General features: G+C 33.3%; 2 protein-coding genes across 3 annotated transcripts; one reads left to right on the forward strand and one right to left on the reverse strand.

Annotated features, from left to right (window-relative positions):
• Positions 1 to 1,661: 1,661 nt before the first annotated feature.
• Positions 1,662 to 7,712, forward strand: LOC120072881 (phosphatidylinositol/phosphatidylcholine transfer protein SFH12-like). Of its 2 annotated transcripts, none has more exons than XM_039025407.2 (15): positions 1,662 to 1,953; positions 2,215 to 2,352; positions 2,668 to 2,929; positions 3,584 to 3,683; positions 3,819 to 4,085; positions 4,306 to 4,383; positions 4,483 to 4,584; positions 4,660 to 4,709; positions 4,886 to 4,985; positions 5,085 to 5,135; positions 5,274 to 5,369; positions 6,098 to 6,218; positions 6,764 to 7,149; positions 7,242 to 7,316; positions 7,435 to 7,712. In XM_039025407.2, exons 2-15 carry the CDS (start codon positions 2,325 to 2,327, stop codon positions 7,450 to 7,452), a joined length of 1,734 nt encoding a protein of 577 aa, XP_038881335.2. In that variant the 5' UTR covers positions 1,662 to 1,953; positions 2,215 to 2,324; the 3' UTR covers positions 7,453 to 7,712. The 2 variants fall into 2 exon arrangements, with proteins under 2 accessions (XP_038881335.2, XP_038881336.2); XM_039025408.2 differs by having other exon boundaries at positions 1,883 to 2,023.
• On the reverse strand, positions 7,683 to 11,073 carry LOC120072882 (uncharacterized). Its single transcript, XM_039025409.2, has 7 exons — positions 10,481 to 11,073; positions 9,764 to 10,268; positions 9,462 to 9,587; positions 9,266 to 9,331; positions 9,016 to 9,081; positions 8,515 to 8,574; positions 7,683 to 8,044 (listed from the first exon to the last, which is right to left on the reverse strand). Exons 1-7 carry the CDS (start codon positions 10,597 to 10,599, stop codon positions 7,940 to 7,942), a joined length of 1,047 nt encoding a protein of 348 aa, XP_038881337.1. The 5' UTR covers positions 10,600 to 11,073; the 3' UTR covers positions 7,683 to 7,939.
• Positions 11,074 to 24,370: the final 13,297 nt, after the last annotated feature.

Consider the following 24,370-nt stretch of genomic DNA (forward strand, 5'->3'; position numbering starts at 1 on the left):
AGTATCTCCAAAATTTGCGAACTATCTTCTCCATCTCCCTCCTCTACAACCCACGTCGTTTCTTCTCCAAAATTGATCTTTTCCCCTTTTCTTTCTTCTCCACATCTCCACTCCTCTAAAACCCACGTCATTTTCTTCACAAACCGTTGTTTGAATGGTTGTTTCTTCTTAGACAGAACAGAGAGACTTAGATGACGGTGGACGCATGACTCTCGAACGGTGCGCCACTCGGACGACAGTGGACGCGCAACGGCTGACGCGGGGCAGCAAGGGCTTCACAAAGAAGAAGAGAGGAATATGGAAGGGTTCTTGAGCACGCAAACCAACGAGCTTTTTTCTTATTTTATTTTTTTCGATATATACTGTGTTATAGGTAGTTCTTCTCTATTTTTATGTTTTCATTTATTTAATATAAATGAAATTTATGATCTCTACGATAATTTATGTGGAATATTGAGTTAGTATTGATTTATATTGTGATTTATGTTCAACATGGAGTGAAATTATGATTTATATATTGTAGTATATTTTATATATTATTACAATAGAATATTTTCTATATTTGTTTGAATATTTACAAATACTTATATTTAAAAATAATCATAATTTGCTAGTAGAACAAATAAGCTGCTGCTGTGAAAATTAAAATGTGTTAAATGTGAAAATGGAAAAGAAATCATATTAATGGCATACAGGAAGAAAATATTAATTAATTAATAATCTATAATAAATGCATACAACCTTTCCAGTACACTATTTAATATTCTATAATAAATGCATATTATCTTTCTGGTACACTATTTTGTCAATTTTTCTCTTGATCATGAAAAATATGATTTTTTGTCTAATAAACAGTGATAAATATTGCGTTGGTTAACGTGAAAATGGTATTTTCATCCAACTTTTTAATCAAATTCTCAAAATGAAAAGATTCAAAACTATAGACGTTTTCGGGTCTACAACTATAATTATCCCACAAAAAATCATTAATCTATTAAGCTTTTTTTTTAAATTTAAAAGTCTATTCTATTGGACGTAAACTTAATTTTGAAACTGAACTTACCATTTAAATCATTATTAAATAAATAAATAAATAAGCTTGCAATGATAGTAATTTTGTATAATTATCGATTGGTAATATGTCATAAAATTATTAGAAAAAGTTGCCACAATATATGACTAATAATTTTACATTTGGTAATAGGTGAGAAAATTATAAAATACTTTGAATTTGAATCCAATAGTTATTAAGGAGACAACAAAATATTTTAATTTTCATCACCACATTACAGTGGTCTCATCTAATATATATATTTTGTTGAAAATAATAGCTGAAAAAATAACTTCATTTATAAGAAATTTTGTTTTTAGAGACTAAAATGATGACGGGGATCTTTAAATTTAATTAAAACAATTTATGACAACCAAAAGAATATCCGTACGTTAATAAATAAAAACATTTAATATAACTAACCATGAATAGAATTAAATTTCATCACAGAATATATTTTGAGGGCGTGGCGGCATAAGAAAGCGGGTGCAGGGAAGAAAGAATGGAGAAGCAGACAGAGGATTCATTTGCCGGGAAAAGGCAAAGAGACGTTAGGGTAGTTGGGTATAGAGGGTAATGAAGAAAAGGAAGGGGCTGGGGTTTCGCCGGAATCAAAATTCAGTGAAATCGTTAGAATATAGATATAGCTGACCTCGTCAATCTTCTTATTCTGAAACAACAAATTCCCTCTCATTTTTTTTTTCTATTATCAACAAATTAACAAACTCTCTTTTCTCTCTCTTCCAATCTTTCCCTTCTCTTATGCTCTGTTGTAATCGCCTAATTTCTCCACATTTTCCTTACAACCTTCTCTTTCTTCTTCTTCCCTCAATTTAATCTCCCCCTCCCCGCCCACTTCGCTTTCCTGCCCCTCACATTATACCTTCCTGCGTTTCTCATTAGTAATTCCTCCGCTCTCTCTCATTCTTTCCACCACTTTTATTTCTTTTTCTCTAAATCTATCTACCTGAGGTTCTTTTTCTATTACTTTAATCTGTTTTCATATGCATTTGGGTTTAATGTGGATGGTTTTTGGAATTTCTGTTTAGATTTGGGTTGAAGATCGGGAATTTTTTAGTGGGGTTTGCTTTGATTTTTGATTTTTGAAGATCTTGATATTTGTTGGGTGGGTTCTTTTTCTTTTTCTTTTTTTTTTTTTGCAGGCCGGGCATTAGGAGAGGAATTGAAATCTGATATTTTTGCGATATGAGTGCTTGATTCGTCTCTTTGATGCGTTACCTGTTTCAATTAGAAAACCCGAAAACACACCATCATGTCCGGACCGTTCTTTCCCAAACCAGGTATGCTTCTCTAATCCGTTCGGTTGCATTCGTTCTTCCATTATGAATCTTTCCCTGGTTCTGGTTTTCATTCCTTGTTTTGTTTTTCTTTATCGTTTCTTCCGTTATGAATCTTTCGTTTTTCGCCGACTAGAGTTTTTGCAAGAATATTCGTTCATGAAAATGGTTGAATTTTATAACAATAGACTGATAGTGTTAGATGTTTGCACCAAGGGATTGTTGGAGCTGAACAAATTGAAAACATTGATAACTTTAATGGATAATCTCCCATTCTTTTATTTACCTGAGGTTTGACTGCTTGATTTAAATTTATAGCTCTCGAAGGATCTGATCTTGAGAATTCCGAGGATGAAAAGAATACATCCATGGGGTCTTTCAAGCAGAAGGCCGCCAGTGCCTCCTCCAAGTTCAGACATTCTATGACTAGAAGGGGCAGGAGAAGTAGTAAAGTCGCATCTGTAGAAATTGAAGATGTGCGCGACACAGAGGAGATGCAGGCTGTTGATGCCTTTCGCCAAGCGTTAATATTAGACGAGTTGCTACCCACCAAGCATGACGAATATCACATGATGCTCAGGTTCATTGTTTTATAGCCCTACGTTTTATCACCTGTCCAGCAGAATCCAAATCATTCAAGTTCTATATCTCGATTTTTAGACGTTAATTAATCACTCTGTACATTGACATCATGATATCAGCCCAAGTTTCCTAAGGATTTGGTTGATATGTCATACTTCTAAAAGATTTATGACGTGAACATAAAATAGTTGCTTCATGTCTTTGGAGCTTTACTGAGCTAAAATGCTTGAAATAATGAAGATAATATACTTTAGTAGTCCATGGTGGTGATACAAAGTATGATTAGTTGATCAGTCACGACTAGTTTATTTAAGCTTTGAGAAAGTACTAGCTGAGGTAGATTCCAGAGCTCCCTACTTCTCCCCCGTCTCCCTAAGAGTACAAGCAAGATATTATCAATACTTTCTCCCCCAGAATCTATCATCTCTCCACTTCCTGAAATGGAAGGCAGCCCCTAACTAACTAATATGCTTGCAGCCCCACACAAATATAAATCATATTACATGTTACACAGAGCCCCCTTTCTTCACTCTCTTACATCTTTCTGTGTACTCTCGTGATTGGGGTCTATCTTATCGATTAATCGTTTCATAGTGAAGGGCAAGCATCATTATCAAACAGTTGTAGTCTAAAGAATTTCCTTTGGATACAGATTCTTGAAGGCCAGGAAGTTTGATATTGAGAAAACAAAGCAAATGTGGTCTGACATGCTCCAGTGGCGTAAAGAATTTGGCGCGGACACCATAATTGAGGTATTTGATGTAGAAATATTCTCTTCGTTTTTACAAATTTTCTGCAGCTTTCCCCTGTGTATGAATTACCAGATTTTAGAACTGAATTGAAGTCACTTAACATTTTTCCTCTTTTTGTTTCCTTCTCTGCTTAAGGATTTTGTCTTTGAGGAGCTCAATCAAGTCTTAAATTATTATCCTCAAGGGCATCATGGTGTAGATAAGGAGGGACGGCCAGTATATATTGAGAAGTTGGGAAAGGTGGATCACACAAAGTTAATGCATGTCACTGATCTTGATCGCTATCTGAAATACCATGTACGGGAGTTTGAGAGAACATTCGCGGTAAAGTTTCCCGCCTGTTCAATAGCTTCCAAGAGGCACATTGATCAAAGTACAACAATCTTGGATGTCCAAGGAGTGGTATGTATGTCTATATTAATACTTCTAGGGAATAATTAGTTGCAGCCAAAGACTTTATGCAAGTATCATACATATCTATCATCATGGTATATGATATTGATGGGCACTCACTTTGAGCAAGATGACCTTAAAAAAATTGAGGTCCTTGTTTTCATGAATGTCTATCTTTTCCCTTTTCCAATTCCACAGTGCAGTTTACAAACTAAAATTGAATTGGCAGGGACTTAAAAACTTCAATAAGACTGCTCGGGAACTCATCTCCCGCCTTCAGAAAATTGATGGCGAGAACTATCCAGAGGTACTGTGGAATGTTTGGTTTTCAGTTTTATGTAATGTTCATTTTTCTCTTAACCTACGTCCTATACTGAACCAAAAATCTGAGAAAACGTATATGCAGACCTTGAATCGCATGTTCATTATTAATGCTGGTTCCGGATTTAGAATGCTGTGGAACACTGTAAAATCTTTTCTAGATCCTAAAACCACTGCAAAGATCCATGTAAATATTCTTCCCTGATCTCAGTTTCTCAGTATCAAAGGTTGCAAATGTAACTAATTAGTGAAACTTGCCCAGGTTCTTGGAAATAAATACCAAAGCAAGTTGCTGGAAATTATTGATTCCAGGTAGGCCACTGCAGAGAAAGTAAAAATATCTCGAAATATAGTATAAACTTCACATATAGTATAAACTTCACTTTTCCTATTAGCTTAAGATCTACTAGGTACCCCTTGTAGATTTGGAAATTTTCAAGTAACGTTTTGTAAATATCTCCTCCTTTTGTGGTGTCATGTTGCACCAGTGAGTTGCCAGAGTTTCTTGGAGGCACCTGTACCTGCGCCGATCAAGGAGGATGCATGCGTTCTGATAAGGGTCCATGGAAGGACCCAAATATATTAAAGGTCCCAATTGATATCTCCATCTCGTGACATTTTCCATCTTTGATTAAAGTTCATCTAACTTTTACCGTTAGTTTTTTAAAATAATTGATGGACTTGCAGATGGTCAACAATGGAAACCATAAATGTTCATGGAAATCTGAGGAAAACGAGGTTATTTTCTTGGGCTTTGAACCATTTTTTTTTTTTTACCGGATTGCGCATTTCTTTTGATATGGTCTCTTTAATATCATGGCCTGCTTCTGACTCATTCCTAGTTGATGAATTATTCTGGTGTTTTCTATTATGTAGGGCCATCATTTACCCGATGTTAAGGAGGTCTGCACCATCTCCCCCAAACATCCTTTTAATCACGTCGAGTATCGATCACTCTCTCCTCTCCATGAGGTAAGTGAGAAATTTAATTTGCTTCACACCGTAATGCTCAATATTAATGATTTTCAGTCTGGGAAGTAAGAATCCAATGTCCCCTAGTTGTATAAAGAATCTTTTTAACTTTTGTTCCTTGGTGTCGAGTTTGATCATTGCATGTAACAAAGATTTCAAGCTGGATGAGTAAGCATGGTGGATTAGTAAGGCTCAATCTAATAACTATTTCGTTTTTAGTTCTTGGTTTTTGAAAAATTAAACTTATATAAATTGTACTTCCACTTATCAATTTCTTTGTTTTCTTTTCTACTTCCTATAAATGTTTAAATATCTAAGTCAAATTTTAAAAACTAACAAAAGTAACTTTTGTAAAACTTGTCTTTGTTTTTTGAATTTTGCTAAGAATTCAGATGTTTCCTTTAAGTGGTATGAAGAACTTAGTAAAGAAATGACGAGGAACAAGCACGATTCTCGAAAACAGAAAACTAAAAGTAAAATTATTATTGAAGAAGCTTAAGTTGCTGGTTACAGCTTGTGTGCCTTTGCTGGTAGAATCAGTTCTCTAGATATGACATTTTTTTTGGGATTCTCATCATAGATTTCAGAATTGTTGGTTATGATATATCCAAAACTAACTTCTATGTTTTCTTCTTTGGGAAGTCCTGGATCACATTGCCTGCCCTTAATGAAAATATACCGTTAATTATAATTTTGAACTTAAGCTAATAGAAGAAAAAACATGATAGGTTCCGATTACCAAGAATATTGAAGTGCCTTACAATAAGGATTATGTCCCGGTGGTCGATAAAAGTGTGGATTTTGCATGGAAAACGGTGCCAGAAAAGAAAATGCTGGCCTCTTCCAAGGGTATATTATCATTTTCAAAAACTCATTTTTAATTTATTTGATTTAATTATTCAGTTTAGAAGGTAATTTTATTTTTCATGTTTCTTTTTTTTCACTACTCATGTGCTTGTTTGTGGCATATGCCTTTAACCGAGAAGTTAGAGGTTTAAACCCGTACCCGAACTCAGAAATTGTTTTTTAAAAGACTAAAACACATTTGTCTTTATCCTATGTATTTTGACTCATCTATTTGGTTTCTACAGTTAACTGAAAAAATCAAACCATTCTCCATTAAAAATTGGACTGTAATCCACAAATCTACATTTTTCAAAACAACTCTTCCTTTATTCTTATTCAATAATGTTTGCAACTATTTTTAAACATTTTTAAAAAATTTGTGATTTGGTTAGAACACAAATGTAAATCTTGTATGCTTGAGCGCTTTAGACAATATGGTATGTGATTTTCTTTTCTTTCATTCGGTACAGCTGCATAGGAGTATTTAGATAATTTTCTCTTGCATAACTAAAGTTTTCTCTTATTTTTTAATACACGACTCCTTGCAGCAATAGAGTATGCTTTAGCTAGTTCAGGAGATGCCCCTGGGGGTCTTAAATCTAAGTTTCTCGCTAGTATTGTGGCCTTCCTAATGGGAATTTCTGCTACGGTGAGATTGGCTCGCACCATGCCTAAGAAGCTCACTAATGCCTCCATTTACTCCAAACCAGTTTACTGTGTCGACGACACCATGTTCAAGGGTCAGGATCATCCACCTTTATTACAACCCTTGCCTGATTACATGTCCACTGTGAAACGCATGGCTGAATTGGAAGAGAGAGTCAATAACTTGTGTACTAAACCTGCTGACATGCCTCGCGAGAAAGAGGACCTGCTGAATGCTACAATCAGCCGCGTCGAAACTCTCGAACAAGAGCTTACCGTATCCAAAAAGGTATCAGTTAACATCATTATGATTACTTTGTTTTGATAAGCTAAGCGGTTGGAGATAGGATTAGTACTGATCAGTAGTCTTTAATTACATAGGTTTTGGCGGAAACAATGGCTAGACAAGCAGAGATCTTTGCTTATATTGAGAAAAGGAAGAAAAAGAGGAAACTGGTAATCTACTTACACTAATCACCATATCATTGTCCTCTTATTTATTTATTTATTTATTTATTTTATTAGTGAATTGACTTGCATAAGTTTGGCTGGGGATATTATTCTATATATGCAGATACCATTCCGCTGGTGAAGGGATGAAATATCAGCCTCGAACACCAATGTCTGAACTCTCTCTGTGGTTGAAACCAGAAAATGTAAATGGAAAAAGTTCTGGTGGAGTTGTTTTAATTTTATGTACACATTATTTATTTCTGATGTAAAACTGAGTCTGTCCTATTAGATTAACCAAAAGAAGAAAAACCCCCATCTCTTTAAATGTGAATGGGGGTATGTAAATTCATAAAGTTTCTGCAAGAAATGAAATCAAACACGTGTGTTTTATAAAGCAAATATGATTATGGAAAATGGGAAAAATACAAACCAAATGCTTATTTGTAGATCTCATCCACCAAATAACCATTATTGACAAATATTTCTTCTTTTTAAACTGAACTGGACGAACAGCTATACAACAACGAGCACAGCCAAACAAGACATATGGTCGCTTTTTTTGTGGGGGCTGCTCATTTTTCTTTCTTTCTTTGATGAAATACTTTTGAAATCTTTGGTTCTTTGTCTCAATCAAAACCATGAATGAATGAAGCACAGGAAACTGGCATAAGGCATAGCCCTCTGCTTCTAAGATCTTGCCTTGGTTTTGTTCCATCCTCCTGGATTGGACCCTGCAAATTTTAGTACATAAATGCAGTTTAATTTTAACTTCATATATATCTAGCTATATGCTGCTTTAGGGCTTCTTTTAAATGCACAAACTCTATTTTTTAATGATTAGTTAAGTAAAACAATTTGACAGTTTCTATAAAACAAACAAAGAAAACAAAACCTTATCTTATTTTAGATCTATTAAATAAATACATAGATCCTATTCATCATTCTTCTATGTTTATATATATATATATATGTAAATATCATTCTTCTAATTGAGAGCAATATTATCATGTCAAATACTGGGTGTATCACCCAGAAAACCCCATCAAATTAAAATATAATTTTGAACCAAATTATCTGTCAGCAATAAACAGATTCAAACAAATTCACAATATTATTAAACTCCAAATATAAACAAGGATGCATGAACAGTAAAAGGGTTGCTATTAAAGAGACTAAGAGAAAGAGAAGTTGATCAACTTACAGGCTGCTGTTTTTGGTAGGGTTTGCTCTGAGAGGACCCCAAATATGGCATGCTTAATGTCTGCACAGCTTATAATAAATCTTGTTAGCAACATTATAGAATAATTAAAGAAGAAGAAAAAAAACATAAAGTCCCACGTTTGATAATCATTTAAATTTTGATTTTGATTTTTTAAATTTATGCTTATTTCCCTACCATTCCATTACCATGCTTTGAACTCGTCTTTTTCTTTTCTTTTTAAACAAGAAACTAACGAAGACGACGGATCAATAAGTATACTTCAATATCTCAACTAAATTAAACATATTCATATTACTCTCATCATATTCCAAATTCATACGAAAAATATCATGCTTTGAACAAATAGGGGGCAACTCTTTAGTTCTTGAAATTGGATTTTCAAAATAATTAATTTTGAAGCTTAATTTTAAAAATTAAAACTTAAAAAATCAAATAGTTATCATACAGGACTATTGTTAAAGAGTTAAAGAATTAAATCACCTCGACTTGATCATGAAGAAACTGAATGTAGCCAATTGCTTCAGTTAGAACTGAGGAAGTATCAGTCTGAAAAAAAGATTATATTTTTTTTTCAAGATAAAATCAAATGGTAAGAAATTAAACTGAAACCAAGTTATGGGCAAATGGGGTTATTTTAAGCATCAAAGAGAGGTTAGTGGGTTCTGAATCTGATAAAAAGGAAAGCAATATGTTGAAGAAAAAGGAGTTTAATTTTATATATAATATATACCTTACCAAAAGGTGCAACCAGCCTTTGAAGTGCTGAAATCCTGTCTCCCAATTTCTCTTTTCTCACCTGCACAGAGATTATACAAAATTTAATTCAATAACCCAAAAGAATCTCCATAAACCAAACTTTATAATTGCAGACACTTAAACAAATTCCAATTTTGGGTGACTTCTTAAATTGGATTCAAAACCTATACCTTTAATGGTGGGCAAGTGGATCTTGAGGTGGAGCAAGATTTCTTTGATTCTGGATTATTGGACTTTTTAGGCTCAGACAAGCTGGTAACCGGCCTCTTTGCTCTTCCAACACTTGTTGATGAAGTCTGAAAAAAAAAATACACTCAGTGTCACAAATCAATTTGCATGTAAAGATTATATGCAATAAATGAGAGGAAATGAAAAGAAAAAAGGGATTTTTTTCCAAGGGGGGAATGATTCAATAAATGAGAGGAAACTTATAAAAGCAAAAAAGTGTATAAGATCATGAAAAGATACAAACTTTATTGGAGCTGTTTGATGGGCTGTTGTTATTATTAATTGAATCTTGGACATGATGATGATTTTGATGAGCATAGCCAAATAGGGCTCTATTTTTGTTAAATCCACTTGAATAATTTGGGGTTGAGCTGAGAAAATCCAGATGATGATGATGATGATGATGAGCAGCCTGTAAATTGTAGCCCATGGAACTTGAAAATGATGATGAAGACAACAAATCCAACGTTGAAGTATTGCTATTATTATTATTATTATTACTATTATTCGAATAAACATCATTGGTGTAATAATTGGTGTTGGATCCAGCTGGAATCCCTTGGAAACCTCCATAACTTGCTGGAGATTGAACAGAAGAATAAAGAGTTGAAAGTTGCTGTTCATTGGGTGGTTGTTGTCGTTGGTAAGTTGATGAGAAATTGAACCATACATTCTCATTCTCATTCTCCCTTGAAGAACATTGTAAGCTTTGATCCACTAAACAAGGGTTATTGTAGGAATTTCCTTCCCTGCATGACCAAAAAATAGAGAAAAATGAATCAATGATCTCTCAAAACAAGAAGAGTAATATAAAGATCACATCTTTTTGTTACTAAGCTAACAAAGAATAGTAAAGATTAAATCTTGATGTATTTTGCATGCATATGATATTGATCAAGATGAGTATCTTTGCAAAAACAAACAAATTAAATTAGGGGGAAGATATTGAGTTTGGGCTTACAAAATGATATTGGGGTTGCATTCATGAGTAGTGATGGGAGCTGTTCTTGGAGCTGATACCAAAGAAGAATATCCAACAAATAGTTCTTGAAGTTGATGTTGGAGATTAGCAGATTCCATGGGTATGGCCTAAAAAGAGATTTTGAAAAAAGAATAGAAATGAAATGATTAAAGGTAGGAGATGATGGGGAGAGAGTTGTTGCTTTTCCTTTTTGCCAACTTTACTGTTGTGTGTTGCCTTCTTGCCCTTCCAATTCCAAAGTTTATAGTATCATTTGGAAAGAAGAAAGTTGCTCAAAACATATATGCTCATCAAATTAAAATTATAAAACTAAAAATAAAGTATATGAGATGAGAGAATAATTTAGCAGACTATGGGGAAAGAACAAAAACCTAAAGGGATTTAATGGGGATGACTTTGTGCTGGTGGTTTGTTTATTATTAAGTTGCCTTTACTCTCTCTTCCCATTTCCAACTCCAACCTTATATATATTAGAATGATCAGAAAAACTTTGGTTTATGCAGAAAAGAAAAAAACTTTATTCAGCTTCAGTTGCTTTTTGCAAAAACCCTATCTACCCTTTATTTTTGGCTGATTTCAATATCATGTCAGAAACCAATATATATTGCCCTTCAACCCTTAATCGATATATTCTTGGTTGGTACTTACATTAGCTAGCTAGAAATGAGAAAATCCAATTATATAATGTTAGGTTTGGCAAAATATTAAAAGAGTAGTTGTCCTACGTCTGAAAGAGTCGAAGAAGTGATGGACTCCAAATACCATAAAAATGAGTTTATGTCTTTGGTTTCAAATCGTCCCAATCAAAAACATTTTATGTACAAATGTACTAACTCTAGTCAAATTCTCCTAGTCTAAGAGTGGAGAAAATGGTGTGAGTGGTACAAAAGTTTTAAGGGAGTGTTTTTGTAATTAGTACCAAGAAGAGAATTATTCAATGTGATTGCATTTGTGGATTTCTTTTGGTGGATCATGTTTTTTTCCAATTTTCGAATTTTTCACGTAAGTTCTTGTGTTTTTTATTTTGTTGACTTTCTTTTAATTTCTTAGTTATTTTTTATTACTCATGCGATAGTGGAAGCTAGGTTGAATGAGAGTCCAACATCTTTATTAGTACGAGACGTTTTTTTAGAGAAATTAGAAGTAAAGTTACAAAGGCTTATATATCGCAAAACTTTATTTTAACTCTACTTTATTTTATTTTGTTTCTTTTTTAATGATACCTTTTTTTCCACAATGGAAACTATCAAAGTTATTGGATCACAATAGAGGCAAACCTTGATATCTCCTTTTCTGATGAACATAATCACTGGATGAGATGTTGCCGTTATCAGATGAGAATATAATTTTTAAAGGGTTATTTATTTTTCTTTTTTTTTGAAGATTTCATTTTGTTTTCAAATATATGGTAGGAAAAAAAGAAGTGACTGGTTAACCAATGATTTTGATCTTCCCTTAATCACGTAATAGGCAACTTTTGCTTTTTCTCTTTTTGTGTGCTTTTTGTTCAGATTAATATATATAAGCGTGACTAATTAAACTTTTAACTACCTAATATATATTTATTTCATCCAATTATGTTTGGAAAGCAAGAGGAGGTATATGATTAAGTATTCCTTCAATGATTAAGCATCTTAAATTTTCACCATTCATAAATAACTCAATAAGCTAAGCCTTCATTCCCACACCTTCCCATTTTTTTAACTCAAAAAAATGTTATCATAATTTGTTATGTATACTCGGAGATATAAAACTTAGACAAATAAGAGACGGTACAATTATAATTAGCAGTATTTTTCTCCTTGAGATTAGAGGTAGAAATCTTCATAATACTTTAAAAAATAAATAAATAAAAAAAAAGAATATCGAGGTTAAAGTATATAAAAACCCTAAATTTTTGTCCAAAACAATCTCGTTATAGACACTTCTCCGTCTTATTCATTTCCCACCTTTTCTTTTTTTAAGTACAATATAGGAAACTGTAGACCTCTTGGTCATTAGCATATTCTATGTCAATCGAGCTATATACACTCATTATGGAACCAACTTGGTATTATGTTCTACAATAATGATTTTTTTTTTTTTTGTGTGTTTTGGAAATATTTTAAAAATATTTAGCAATATTATAATTTTTTTTATTTGATAAATAGTGATTAATAACAAATTATTTTGCTTTTTTTTTTAATTTTATGTTCTGAAAAATGTTTTTGAACTACGATCAAATACCTAAGCCAAAAATAATAAGAAAGTTAAAAATACTACAGTAACTTTTTTAAGAAAAAGATACCGTAATGTGGGTTAATAAGTGTACCAACATATCTCCATTAGGTTGACACATGCTTAGCACCCTCCCACGTTCCTTTCAACAATAATCGAAGTCCCGAAGATTACATAAAAATAGCAAGATTGAAGACAATGGAGGAAGGGTCGTAATCTTTGATCTAAAAGACTAGCATCCGGTCAGATTACAAAGATCCTCCCAATTTTTAGTGATACTGTTGAAGTTTTCGTTGAATGTACGTTTGTTTCTCTCGTTCCAAATCGACCATGGAACAGCAACCACTGAGTTGAAAATGATGTTAGTTTTTATGAAATCAAGTTTTAGGCAACAAATATTATTGCAAAGTTCTTGAATGTTGGCGTTAACCGTAGTAGGGTACCCCAATAGATTTTGGAGCTTTATCCAAAGATGGTTGGTCACACTGCAATGAATGAACAAGTGATCCATATTTTCCCTGCTCTATTTGCATAAAGGACACCAATTTAGGTTTAGAGATAAATTGAGAAGCCTTTCTTGTAAAATTTTCATGGTGTTGATGATTTTATGAAGGATGGGCCATGTAAAAAACTTGCAATTTTTTTTGGTATAGATTTGGTAGAGAGCTCAAAATTTATAAATATTTTTACAAATTTTCAACAAAAGCTCATTTTAAGCTCAAAGCATGGGAGAAAATGTTAATTAATAAATTAAAGCCCCTTCCAGGTTAACAACTTCGAATTATATTTTTAATTTAAAAAGTAATTTAAATCAAATGAAATCTCGTATCATGTATATGGTAACTTCCTATACATTTCAACGTTCGAAAATTTCAATTTTTAATAAAAACAGAAATTTCATTATCCCAAATTCAAAAGATTCCTTTACTTCCCTTTTAATTTAGCCATTGTTTAATCGAGAAAACAGTCTTTCCTTTTTCTTATATATGATGTATCAGGTTGAAATATTAGGTCAAATCAATGGTCTAACAAGAAAAATTCACCCCTAAAGAGAGCGCTTCAAAAATAAAGTTTTCTTTTCAAAATAATTTAAAGCTCCTCTATTAAAATTCTAAGGAAAAATTTTCAAATGGTAAAACTATTGAAAATATTTACAAGATATAACAAAATTTTAGAACTATTAATGATAGACGGTGATAGACACTGGTAGACGTCTATCATTGATAATTTTAAAATTTTACTAAATTTTGTAAATATTTTGGTTTATCTTTCTATATTTGAAAACTGTCCAAACTCTAAAGTGGTTATTTATAGCATTGCAAGAAAATAAATAAATCCAAAATATATTTTTTAAAATAATATAATGGAAGAAAACAACATTACGAAGAAACAACGAGATGATCTTTGTTCTAATTAACAAGATCAAGAAGCCAACTAGGAAATTAGCTCATCCATAAAAAAGAGCAAGTCTCCTCCATTGACCAACGCGAGCTAAGCCACCAACTATTGTGTTTTGAGAACAATGAATGTGACAAAAAGATTGAATCACTATCAAAGAAGCCAACTGCAATGTTAACTCAATTATACTCTTATCCATTAATTTTCCTTGTCAATTTGACAATTTGAATAATGATGAAAATAGAGAGAGAAAAAAAAAAGAAAGAAAACAAAAGCACTGAGTACTAAACTAATGAGGGTCCAATAATATTTGAAATGAATATAGCTCAATTTGCATAGTATTTATATTATCAAGCCAAATATTTGATTTTACATACATATTTGATGCAATAATGGAAAGAAAAAAAATACTTATTATTAAGATGAATCAAATTTGATAATCCATTGATTTAAAAATCGCTTTTTTTTTTAATGACCACATAAATTACTGTAAATGATATGTCTAATTTGAAGAAATTAATAATGAAAAACAGTTCAATAAATATATACAAATGAGAGAATTAAATAATGGTGAGATATCCCAGGTCTCAAAATTTCAAAAGAATCTTTTATTCTTATTATTATATTTGGTAATGTGTAGAGTGGAAGAATCAAATCTAACATCAAGATCGATAATACAACTTTTGTACCACTTCAACTATAATCATTTTTAGCAAAATTTCGGAAACATACTCTAAGCAATATATCTTGGGATCTTGAAACTATTTGGTTGTCAATCTAGATTTTTTGTTTTATGTTTTATGATTCAGCAAATATGTATTTAGCTGACAATTCAAATTCTATTTAAACTCAATTTTTCTGTATAAAAATATAAAATAATAATTATATATTTTTTTAAAAAGAAAATAAATTAATAATAGTTTATAATCAATTCATGTTTAATAGATAATTACACCTAATTTTATGATTTATAGATATAATATCAAATATATTTAAATTAGAATCTAATTTCTAAATATGCTACCAAATAAATATCTAAAAACATGAAGAAAAAAAAAAAAATTCTGTTTTCATTAAATCACTTCTTTTCAAATTCCAACCTACTAAGTATACTCTTAACTCTTACATACATTGTCTAAATGCTAAATTTAATCCATGCATGATTTTATTTTAATAATTAGTGTTAGTATAGTTGAAAATAAAACCTTTAAAAAGGAATTAATTTGAATTAGTGTTAAGAGTTATATTATTCACATTCGTCTATTTAGACCTATAATTTCATATCTTAACATTCTGCCCGATCTGATGTTGAGCAAAAACAGGAATAAATGGTGTGAGTGGAATAGAAATGATCAGAGATCTGACCCCCAAACACAACACTCATAAAAATAAAAATAAAAAAAGTGTAAAAATGAGAGAGATGAAAGATGAAGAAGAAGAATGATGGGTTAGTTTTGTCGTGGGGCTGCCTTCATTTTTTTTGCAGAAACCTCTTACTTGTGTCTCCCTTTATTCACTTCGCTTGCTTAATTTACCCCTAACATCTCTAACTTTTTTGTCCTTTAAATTTATTTTCCTTATTCTCTCTTTTTCGAATTATTAGAAAGTCAACTCAAATATTTAATTTATTAAATTGGGGGAAGGAACAGACCCAAAATGGGCTCACATCCCACTACTCTTCACTTTTAAACCCAAAATTATTTAAAGAGAAAAAAAAAAAAACCAAAGAAACAAAGGAGGTGAATTGATGATATATGGGTATAATGCGCTCTTCAAAAAAGTGTACAATTATTGCAAACGCAACATCATTGGGATTCCAAGATGCTTTTTGTAAATTTTATGTCCTTTCTTCTCTCATTCAATTCTTTTCTTTTCTTAGAAAGACAAAAGGAGTACTCTACGCCTCAAAAACCCAATTGGACTCCACGTTCCCCCACTCTTTCTATTATTTATAATTCTTCATTTCTTTCTTTCTTTTCTTCAGATTTAGGAATGAGATCTCTGTTTTCTGTATATAGTTCTAAAGTGGGATAAATCTGTGCCTGAGACTTGAGAGTTGAGAGTTGGGTAATTAAAGACAAAGAAAACTAAAAATGTTGAACAAAAAAGGGGGAAGAATTTTAGAGATGAGAATGATTTGATTTTATTCCCTTTGATGTTGAGTTGTATTAGATTATAGACCCAAAAGTGGTGAATTTTTGTGGTTTGTTGCAAACCCCAAGGCCCTGAAAAGAAGGACCCAATTCTTAAAAGAAGCCTTTGGGTTTATACTTTTGTTTTGGAAGTCGGACAAAACAAAAGTCCAGAAAGGAGCCGCATTTTCATGCCCTTTTGTCCCTCTGTCTTCTTCTTACTAACGTTTCTTTCTTTATTTCAGTTTTTTACATGCTTATTCTCAATAATAAAATGATTATAGTTTAGTGGTAAGAATTTTATTTTGTGGTTGTAGAGACTTGGGCTCGAATCTCAGCAGCTACGATTTACTTAAAAAATTTTATATTAAAGGGCACCTATGAAAATATGTTTTGTTAAACATTCCAAACATCTTGGCACAATCTTATTCAATTAAGAGCTTCTAGTTTAGTAGTAAGGATTTTACATTATGGTTTTGAGATGATGGATAAACTAAGAGCGAGAATAAATAAAACATACTGATTGATATATTTATAAAAATTCAAGATTTAAATTGATATAATTATTAACTTAGTATTTAAATTGATACAACCTCAAAGTTCAAAAGGATAAATTGATATTTATCATAATATTTATTAAGAAAGATAAATATTGTTTTTTAAATCAATACGACGATGACTCAATTGACATGAACTTGCTTCAATTTCTCATAAAAAGAAAAATTAAAAATAAAAATACCCTAAAGTAAGGATAATTTTGATAAGACACCAACGAAAATATGTAGAATCGGACATATAGCTATAATTACGTTATCATTTGAAAAAAGAACAAACAACAAAATTCTTTTGAATTATGACAAGACGCTATTACATGTGATGTGTTTTTTTATAATTCTAAAATGCCGTCAACAATATCTTCTATAAATTTTGGTCTTCCTATATTATAACATACAAAATCTCCCCTATTGTTTGAATCTTGATATAATATCAAGTATTTATTTTCAAATCTCATTTTATCTCAATTTTTCGTTTCTCTCTCTTTTATGTATTTTTTTCAAATCTCATTTTATCTCAATTTTTCGTTTCTCTCTCATATTATCCTTATTGTTCCAATTCTTCCTTTCTTTTTTCTTTGTTCTTTTTTTTTTTTAAATCTTATATCATCCTTTTTATTTTATTTTATACATTTATTTTGCTTCTTCTTCTTTGATATCTTAAATTACTGAAAATCAATGCGAGAACCTCTCAATTTGCTTTCTTTTCTAGAGTTATCGCCTAAATACTTTCTGAAAACTTCCTTCGTAGTGGAGTTGATTTTCTTAGAGTGCAGTCATGATGCATTTTCATGCTCTGGATAATTCTTTGTCAATTCTTTTCTAAACATCAAAGAAAATCTTAATAGTGAGAAGTATTTGCTCTTCTTAATCAATTTTTGCAAATTAAGATTGGAGTTGTAGTTGTTATGATTCTTTGACATATAGATGGTGAGAGGAAAATGTAATCTCTTGATATGCGTTGATTTCTATGCATTGATGGTCATGCGTTAAACTGAAGAATATTCAATATGCGTAAATCGTGTATGCGATGACCATGCGTTCCTGTCACAAGGTTTCTTGCTCTCTCGAAAAGTGTAACGAGAACACAAGTTTCTCGGGATGATCCGTGGTCGAACACAGGGACTTGTAACTAAATGATATTTGTAAAGTAATGCATTTGCGGCGGGGAATAAGAATAAAAAGAAAGAAGTTAATTGCTATGTACTACTCCTACTTCTAGCTAAATAGACTGAGCAATAGAAGTTTGACTATGAGAATTGGTGGAGATGCGACAAATGTTAACACATAATAAGATGCATGAAGAAGTAGAATTGTAGAGGGGATAAATTCATCGCATCATTAAGCTTGGTCGCAAAGGTAATCCCAGCTCGCCACACTAACACATCGCACACCTCTCGGTGGTCAGCCACATGCTTATGTCTCTATAACGCATGGTTACGTTGAGCATAAGATTATTCCTATCTCTAGGAACACTACTCACTTTGTTTAGTGAGTTCCACTACTTACCCTCTCGGGCAGTTGGTTATAGCTACTTAGCTCATAGATAAGCATTGCTATAGTCTCGTACTAAGTAAAGAGAATTGACTCACTTTACTTGTGCAACGCACACCTCTCGGTGGTTTGTTACATGCGTCATATCTCTCTACCACATGATTAAGTATGCGATAACTCTTGCAATCTATACTTAACTCATGCAACGGAAGTAAAAGATGATAAAGAAGAAGATGATGATAAAAATGGCGTTAAGGGAACTAAAGAAATGCATTTATTACAAAATATATTAATATCTTAAGCCAAGATGTAATACAAAACAGAGATGAGAAAAGAGGTGGAGGGCTCGATGTAGGCAATCTCTTGCTTCCATCAGATGTACATCAAGACTGCTGGTGGTGCCATGGATGGGTGGTGAAGTAGTCTCTCTCAAGCTCTATCTCCGGCAAAGCTCTGATTGTCACTCGGAAAGGGTTGTGGAAGTGAAAAACTCTCAAAGAATGTCTTGCTCACGCTCTCATCTACGATCACAAGAATCTGCCCAAGGCAGAGATTTGGATGGCTTGAATTTGGGCTCCAAGGCTCTATTTATAGAGCTCAAACGCCGACAACATTGGTAGTCCCGCTCTGAATCACTGACACTTCTGACGCAGTAGGTGAAATGTCAACATCATTTTATCTCTTTTATACTCCCAAGGTATGTGTTCCTAATTGTTTCTTCTTGAAGTATTAACACATTCCACCCATTTTGTGATCGACCTTCTATCACAATTATCACTCTGTAGTTGTAGCATTCCATGCAACGAATTGGTCTTCATGAAGATCAACACATGCGATTAACTTTGCAATGGTCTGGGATCAACGCATGCCATCGATTCCTGCAATAACTACAAAAATAGACATTTTGACGCAGAATAATACATGATATAGGGTTAGTGGGGACTTTCAGTGCTGATCGACACAAGCTCATTTTTCCACATGAATTTTTATCAACATCAACACATATTTTGCTCATCAACCTTCATAATTCTAAGTAAAAAGCTACAATAGCTTGTATTTCTACAAGCTATCACACCCCCAAATTTAGAATCATGCTTGTCCTCAAGTATGTCTTAGACTAAGGAAATTCAAAACTTGCCCTCTGACTCTTCCTTTGTGTTGACCAGTTTCTCAGAATATAATTCATTTGCACCTCTAACCTTGGCAGCAACACTCTCCTCAAACTGAGCTACTTCTTCTAAGAGATATTTTCTAAATTTAGTTCTAGTAAGTCTCCGCTTAAAACTTTTTTTACTCATCACAGACAATTTTACTTTTAGCTTTTTGTAATGCGATTGTTCAATACGATTCAAGGCTTTGCGAATCAGTATTAGATTGAAGCGTTGAACCTAGTGACGTTCTTTGTTTTGGCTTGCTCCCACGGGTGTCATGTGGGCATCCAACTTTGGTTGTGTGCCATGTTCAACTCAACTCTTGTTTTAGCTAATTTTAATTTGCACCAGGCAGAGGAGTTGTTATTGTGCGTTGATTATAGTCACCTACTTCCGTTTTGGCTTACCTGCATGGGTGTCATGCATCACATGCAACTTCAGGTAGACACCTTTTATAACTTTAACTCTTATCAACTTCGGTCTACCCTTTGCACTGACAATGGAGTTTTTATGATTTTTTTTTTTAATAATCATCGCAATGTTTAAAATGGATGTATTTGCCCGTACCACTCCCACCCTCAAATTTAAAGAGTGATAGGGTCCTTGCCAAAAAGCTAAAGACAAACACTTCAGAAATGCGATTTAATAGGTTGAGCTGAGATTTGCACATAATAAAACTTAAAACTGTCATGAAGGAACCATGTGAGCAAAAGCGGATCGTTCCAAATCCCATTGAGAAAGAACACAAACAATTACAGTCGAACGAAACAGATTTTGCATAAACAATAAATTACAACATGCTTCTTTAAATAAACAGATAAGAGATAGAGTATGCAAACCTTTGAAAAACCTTTCTAAAAGTATCCCTTAATCATTTAGCAACTCGTTCAATAGCACGAACTCGAATGCAACGATCAGAACTCGATCTCAACGAACGGCTGGATGAACCTCGATCACAATCGAATTCAACTCATATCTCAAACCTCAAACGGAACTAGAACACCACCACAAGAGTTACTTTGGTATTCTCGGTGTGAGAATCTAGGAGTTGTGGACTTTGTGTGACTTTGGATAGAGGAATGAAGGAGGTAGACAATCGAGTAAATGATCGAGTAAGTGAGAGATGGAAGAAGTCTATCATATATACTAGATACTCAATCGTGTAGTAAAAAGAAGCCTATCATATAGACTTACTACTCGATCATGTAGCAATGAGTAAATGAGTAACTATCGTATAGTAAACTCAGTACTTGATCGTGCAGTCTCTCTATTCTATCGTTTAGTAAAATAGTTTTACTTGATAGCCTTTCTGTGAAATCAATCCGAATGAATACATCCACCTTGATTTTGGAAAACCATTTTCCTTTTATCTCATAATTACCATAATCGTGCAAAACCTCCCACTTCGGTTATTAAAGAAAAAGAATAATTAATTATCATATAATTAATATATCATAAATATAATAACCAACTTATCATATTATATTCATAACCTATAGTTTTAATGTTTCATCATATGAAACATATAAACTATAGTTTTTTTTTTTCTATTTTATGGTATTTAATATAAATCATATTTATATTAATTCCTCCAATTAATGATGTATCAAATACATCATATCAATTATATCACGTATAATTGAATCAATTTAATTATATCACATATAATCAAATTTTCTCTTGTTAATTTGAACACTTCAAACTAACCCAAAATATGATTCTCAATTTGAACCCATTGAATTACCAAGGGGATCTTATGGACCTGTAGCTTGAAGCTCCAACGGTACATGAATAACTGACTAAACTCTTTAATCATGATATTCACCATCCGTTCACTATTTGCACTACAGATATATTTCTGTGTCCATATGACCAATCAACAGTGTGATGATCCTTCACAAATCGCTCATAATTACAGTTAGACCAATTTATCGTTTGCCCTTGTAGTTACATTTAACTTCTTAAGTACCACTGATTCCTCTAATGAATAATAAGTCATAATCCTACTATGGCTAAGTCCTCTCAGGCCAGGAAAGGGTGTGGCCACTATGTTCAAGACCCGAAATCAGCCCTTAAGGGAGCAATTTATCTACTTACTCTTGCTTTAGGGAATGAGTGAATTCCGTCTTGTGTAGCTGAATTCCCAGCTCCCCAATCAGGCGAATCCCTAGAATGGTAGGCTTATTGAGTTGACAATCTGACCACTCTCACCTATTACAGTTGGACCAATTTATCGTTTGCCCCTATAGTTACATCTAACTCTTTAAGTACCACTGATTCTTCAAATGAATAATAAGTCATAGTCCTACTATGGCTAAGTCCTCTCAGGCCAAGAGAGGGTATGGTCACTATGTTCAAGACCCAAAATCAGCCCTTAAGGGAATAATTTATCTACTTGCCCTTGCTTCAGGGAAGGAGTGAATTCCGTCTTGTGTAGCTAAGTTCCCATCTCCCCAATCAGACGAATCCCCAAAATGGTAGGCTTGTTGAGTTGACAATCTGGCCACTTTCACCCATACAAATCAAAGGACCACCTTCATAGGCAGGAGTTCTCAACTCACTCAGGATTAAGGTCATGTCACCTATGGTCATTCTAGTAAAATGTAAGTCTCAATTATCAACAGCATTATATAAAGAGACTAATCATCTCGTGGTTCGGTCTTATACAAACTCTTTGTATAGGATACCCAGCTCGCATGTCTCCACATGAATGGTCAGCATCAGATTATTTGTAGTACTTTACAACACGTGTAACATCTACAAAGCAAGTTGTATCCATAGTGTCATCAAGATAAGGTGTCCCTCCTTTATCCATCTACTACGGACCATTTAGGTTATTACTTAAGACATGATCCAGTTGTATGTCTCCACATACATGCTTAAGTTACATGAAATAACCACGGATTTTAGTTTATTGGATTGAGTAAATGCTTATAAAATAATATTTATTTTATTAATAATAATATGACAAAGTGTTTACAAACTACGAGACTACTAGGAGAATTAGGACACCAATTCTAACATGTCAAACTTTGAAGAAGCTACTAAAGCAAGGTGAGCCATGTGACATTTAGTTAGTGGATATAGTGAATTTACATATCATCATGGATGCTAATCTATCAACGCGAAAGAATAAAGCAGACAAAAGAGAATTTCAAAAGGATAACACATGAATGATAACAAGAAAAGAAGGATGCAGGTAGAATGGTGATTATGTCAATACTTAGAATTCATGCAGAGGAAATAGCTATGCTTTGAATGATGGAGAGGATTCTTCTTTCAAAACAACACACTAAGAGGAAATTATTATCGCACCCAAAAGGAGCGAACGCACACCACATCTAAGAAAAGCAGCCGCAAATCCAAAACGACAATAATCAAATAAATAAACTAAAGAAGTTAACTAGGAAAGCAAAGTAAAATAGAGTAGAAGACGTCCCTAAAGGAATTGGAGTGAAGTCACTGCAAGGACTCTTCCATGTAGGAGATTAAACTCGACTGCTTAGGTGAAGGAACTCGTTGTCCCGACCACCAAAGCTTCCAGCATTCATTGGCTGCATGACAGTTACCACACTTCTAAGACTGCTTTCAGCTCATGTGAAAAATAGCCTTTCAATCTCAGGGTCAATATTGAATTCCGACACATCACTTTCCCTCAAATATCGTTTGCAACTTGGTCGCACAAGCCACAATATGCCTAAGACCAAATGGGGGCATGCGAAAACACCAAACTTAACAAACTATTAGCTACCAAGTCTCCGACAACGACACTATAAACTTGATGAAAGGAAAATGTAATCTCTTGATATGTGTTGATTTCTATGTGTTGATGGTCATGCGTTAAACTGAAGAATATTAAATATGTAATCGTGTATGGGATGACCATGCGTTCCTGTCACAAGTTTGCATACTCTCTCGCCAAGTATAACGAGAACACAAGTTTCTTGAGATGATTTGAGGTCAAACACAGGGACTTGTAACTAAATGATGTTTGTAAAGTACTGCGTTTGCGGCGGGGAATAAGAATAAAAAGAAAGAAGTTAATTGCTATGCACTACTCCTACTTCTAGCTAAATAGACTAAACAAAAGAAGTTTGATTATGAAAATTGGTGGAGATGCGAAAACTGTTAATGCATAATAAGATGCATGGAGAAGTAGAATTGTGGAGGGGATAAATTCATCGTGTCCTTAAGCTTAGTCGCAAGGGTAATCCCAGCTCGCCATCGCACACCTCTCGGTGGTCAGGCACATGCTAATATCTCTATAACGCATGGTTACGTTGAGCATAAGATTATTCCTATCTCTAGGAGCACTGCTCACTTTATTTAGTGAGTTCCACTACTTACCCTCTCGGGTAGTTGGTTATAGCTACTCAGCTCATAGACAAACATTTCTATGGCCTCGCACTAAGCAAAGAAGATTGACTCACTTTACTTGTGCAACGCACATCTCTCGGTGGTTTGCTACATGCGTCATATCTCTCTACCGCATGATTGAGTATGCGATAACTCTTGCAATCTATACTTAACTCATGCAACGGAAGTAAAAGATGATAAAGAAGAAGATGATGATAAAAATGGCATTGAGGGAACTAAAGAGATGCATTGATTCAAAATGTATTAATGTCTTAAGCTAAGATATAATTCAAAACAGAGATAAGAAGAGAAGTGGAGGGCTAGATGTAGGCAATCTCTTGCTTCCATCAAATGTACGTCAAGGCTGCCAGTGGTGCCATGAATGAGTGGTGGAGTAGTCTTTCTCGAGCTCTCTGTCCGGCGAAGCTCCAATCGTCACTCGGAAGGGGTTATGGAAGTGAAGAACTCTCAAAGAATGTCTTGCACACGCTCTCATCTGTGATCACAAGAATTTGTCCAAGGCAGAGACCCGGATGGTTTGAATGTGGGCTTTAAAGCTCTATTTAT

Source organism: Benincasa hispida, chromosome 3 (genome assembly GCF_027475165.1).
Source record: "Benincasa hispida cultivar pf3 chromosome 3, pf3_genome.v1.1, whole genome shotgun sequence".
NCBI lineage: Eukaryota > Viridiplantae > Streptophyta > Magnoliopsida > Cucurbitales > Cucurbitaceae > Benincasa > Benincasa hispida.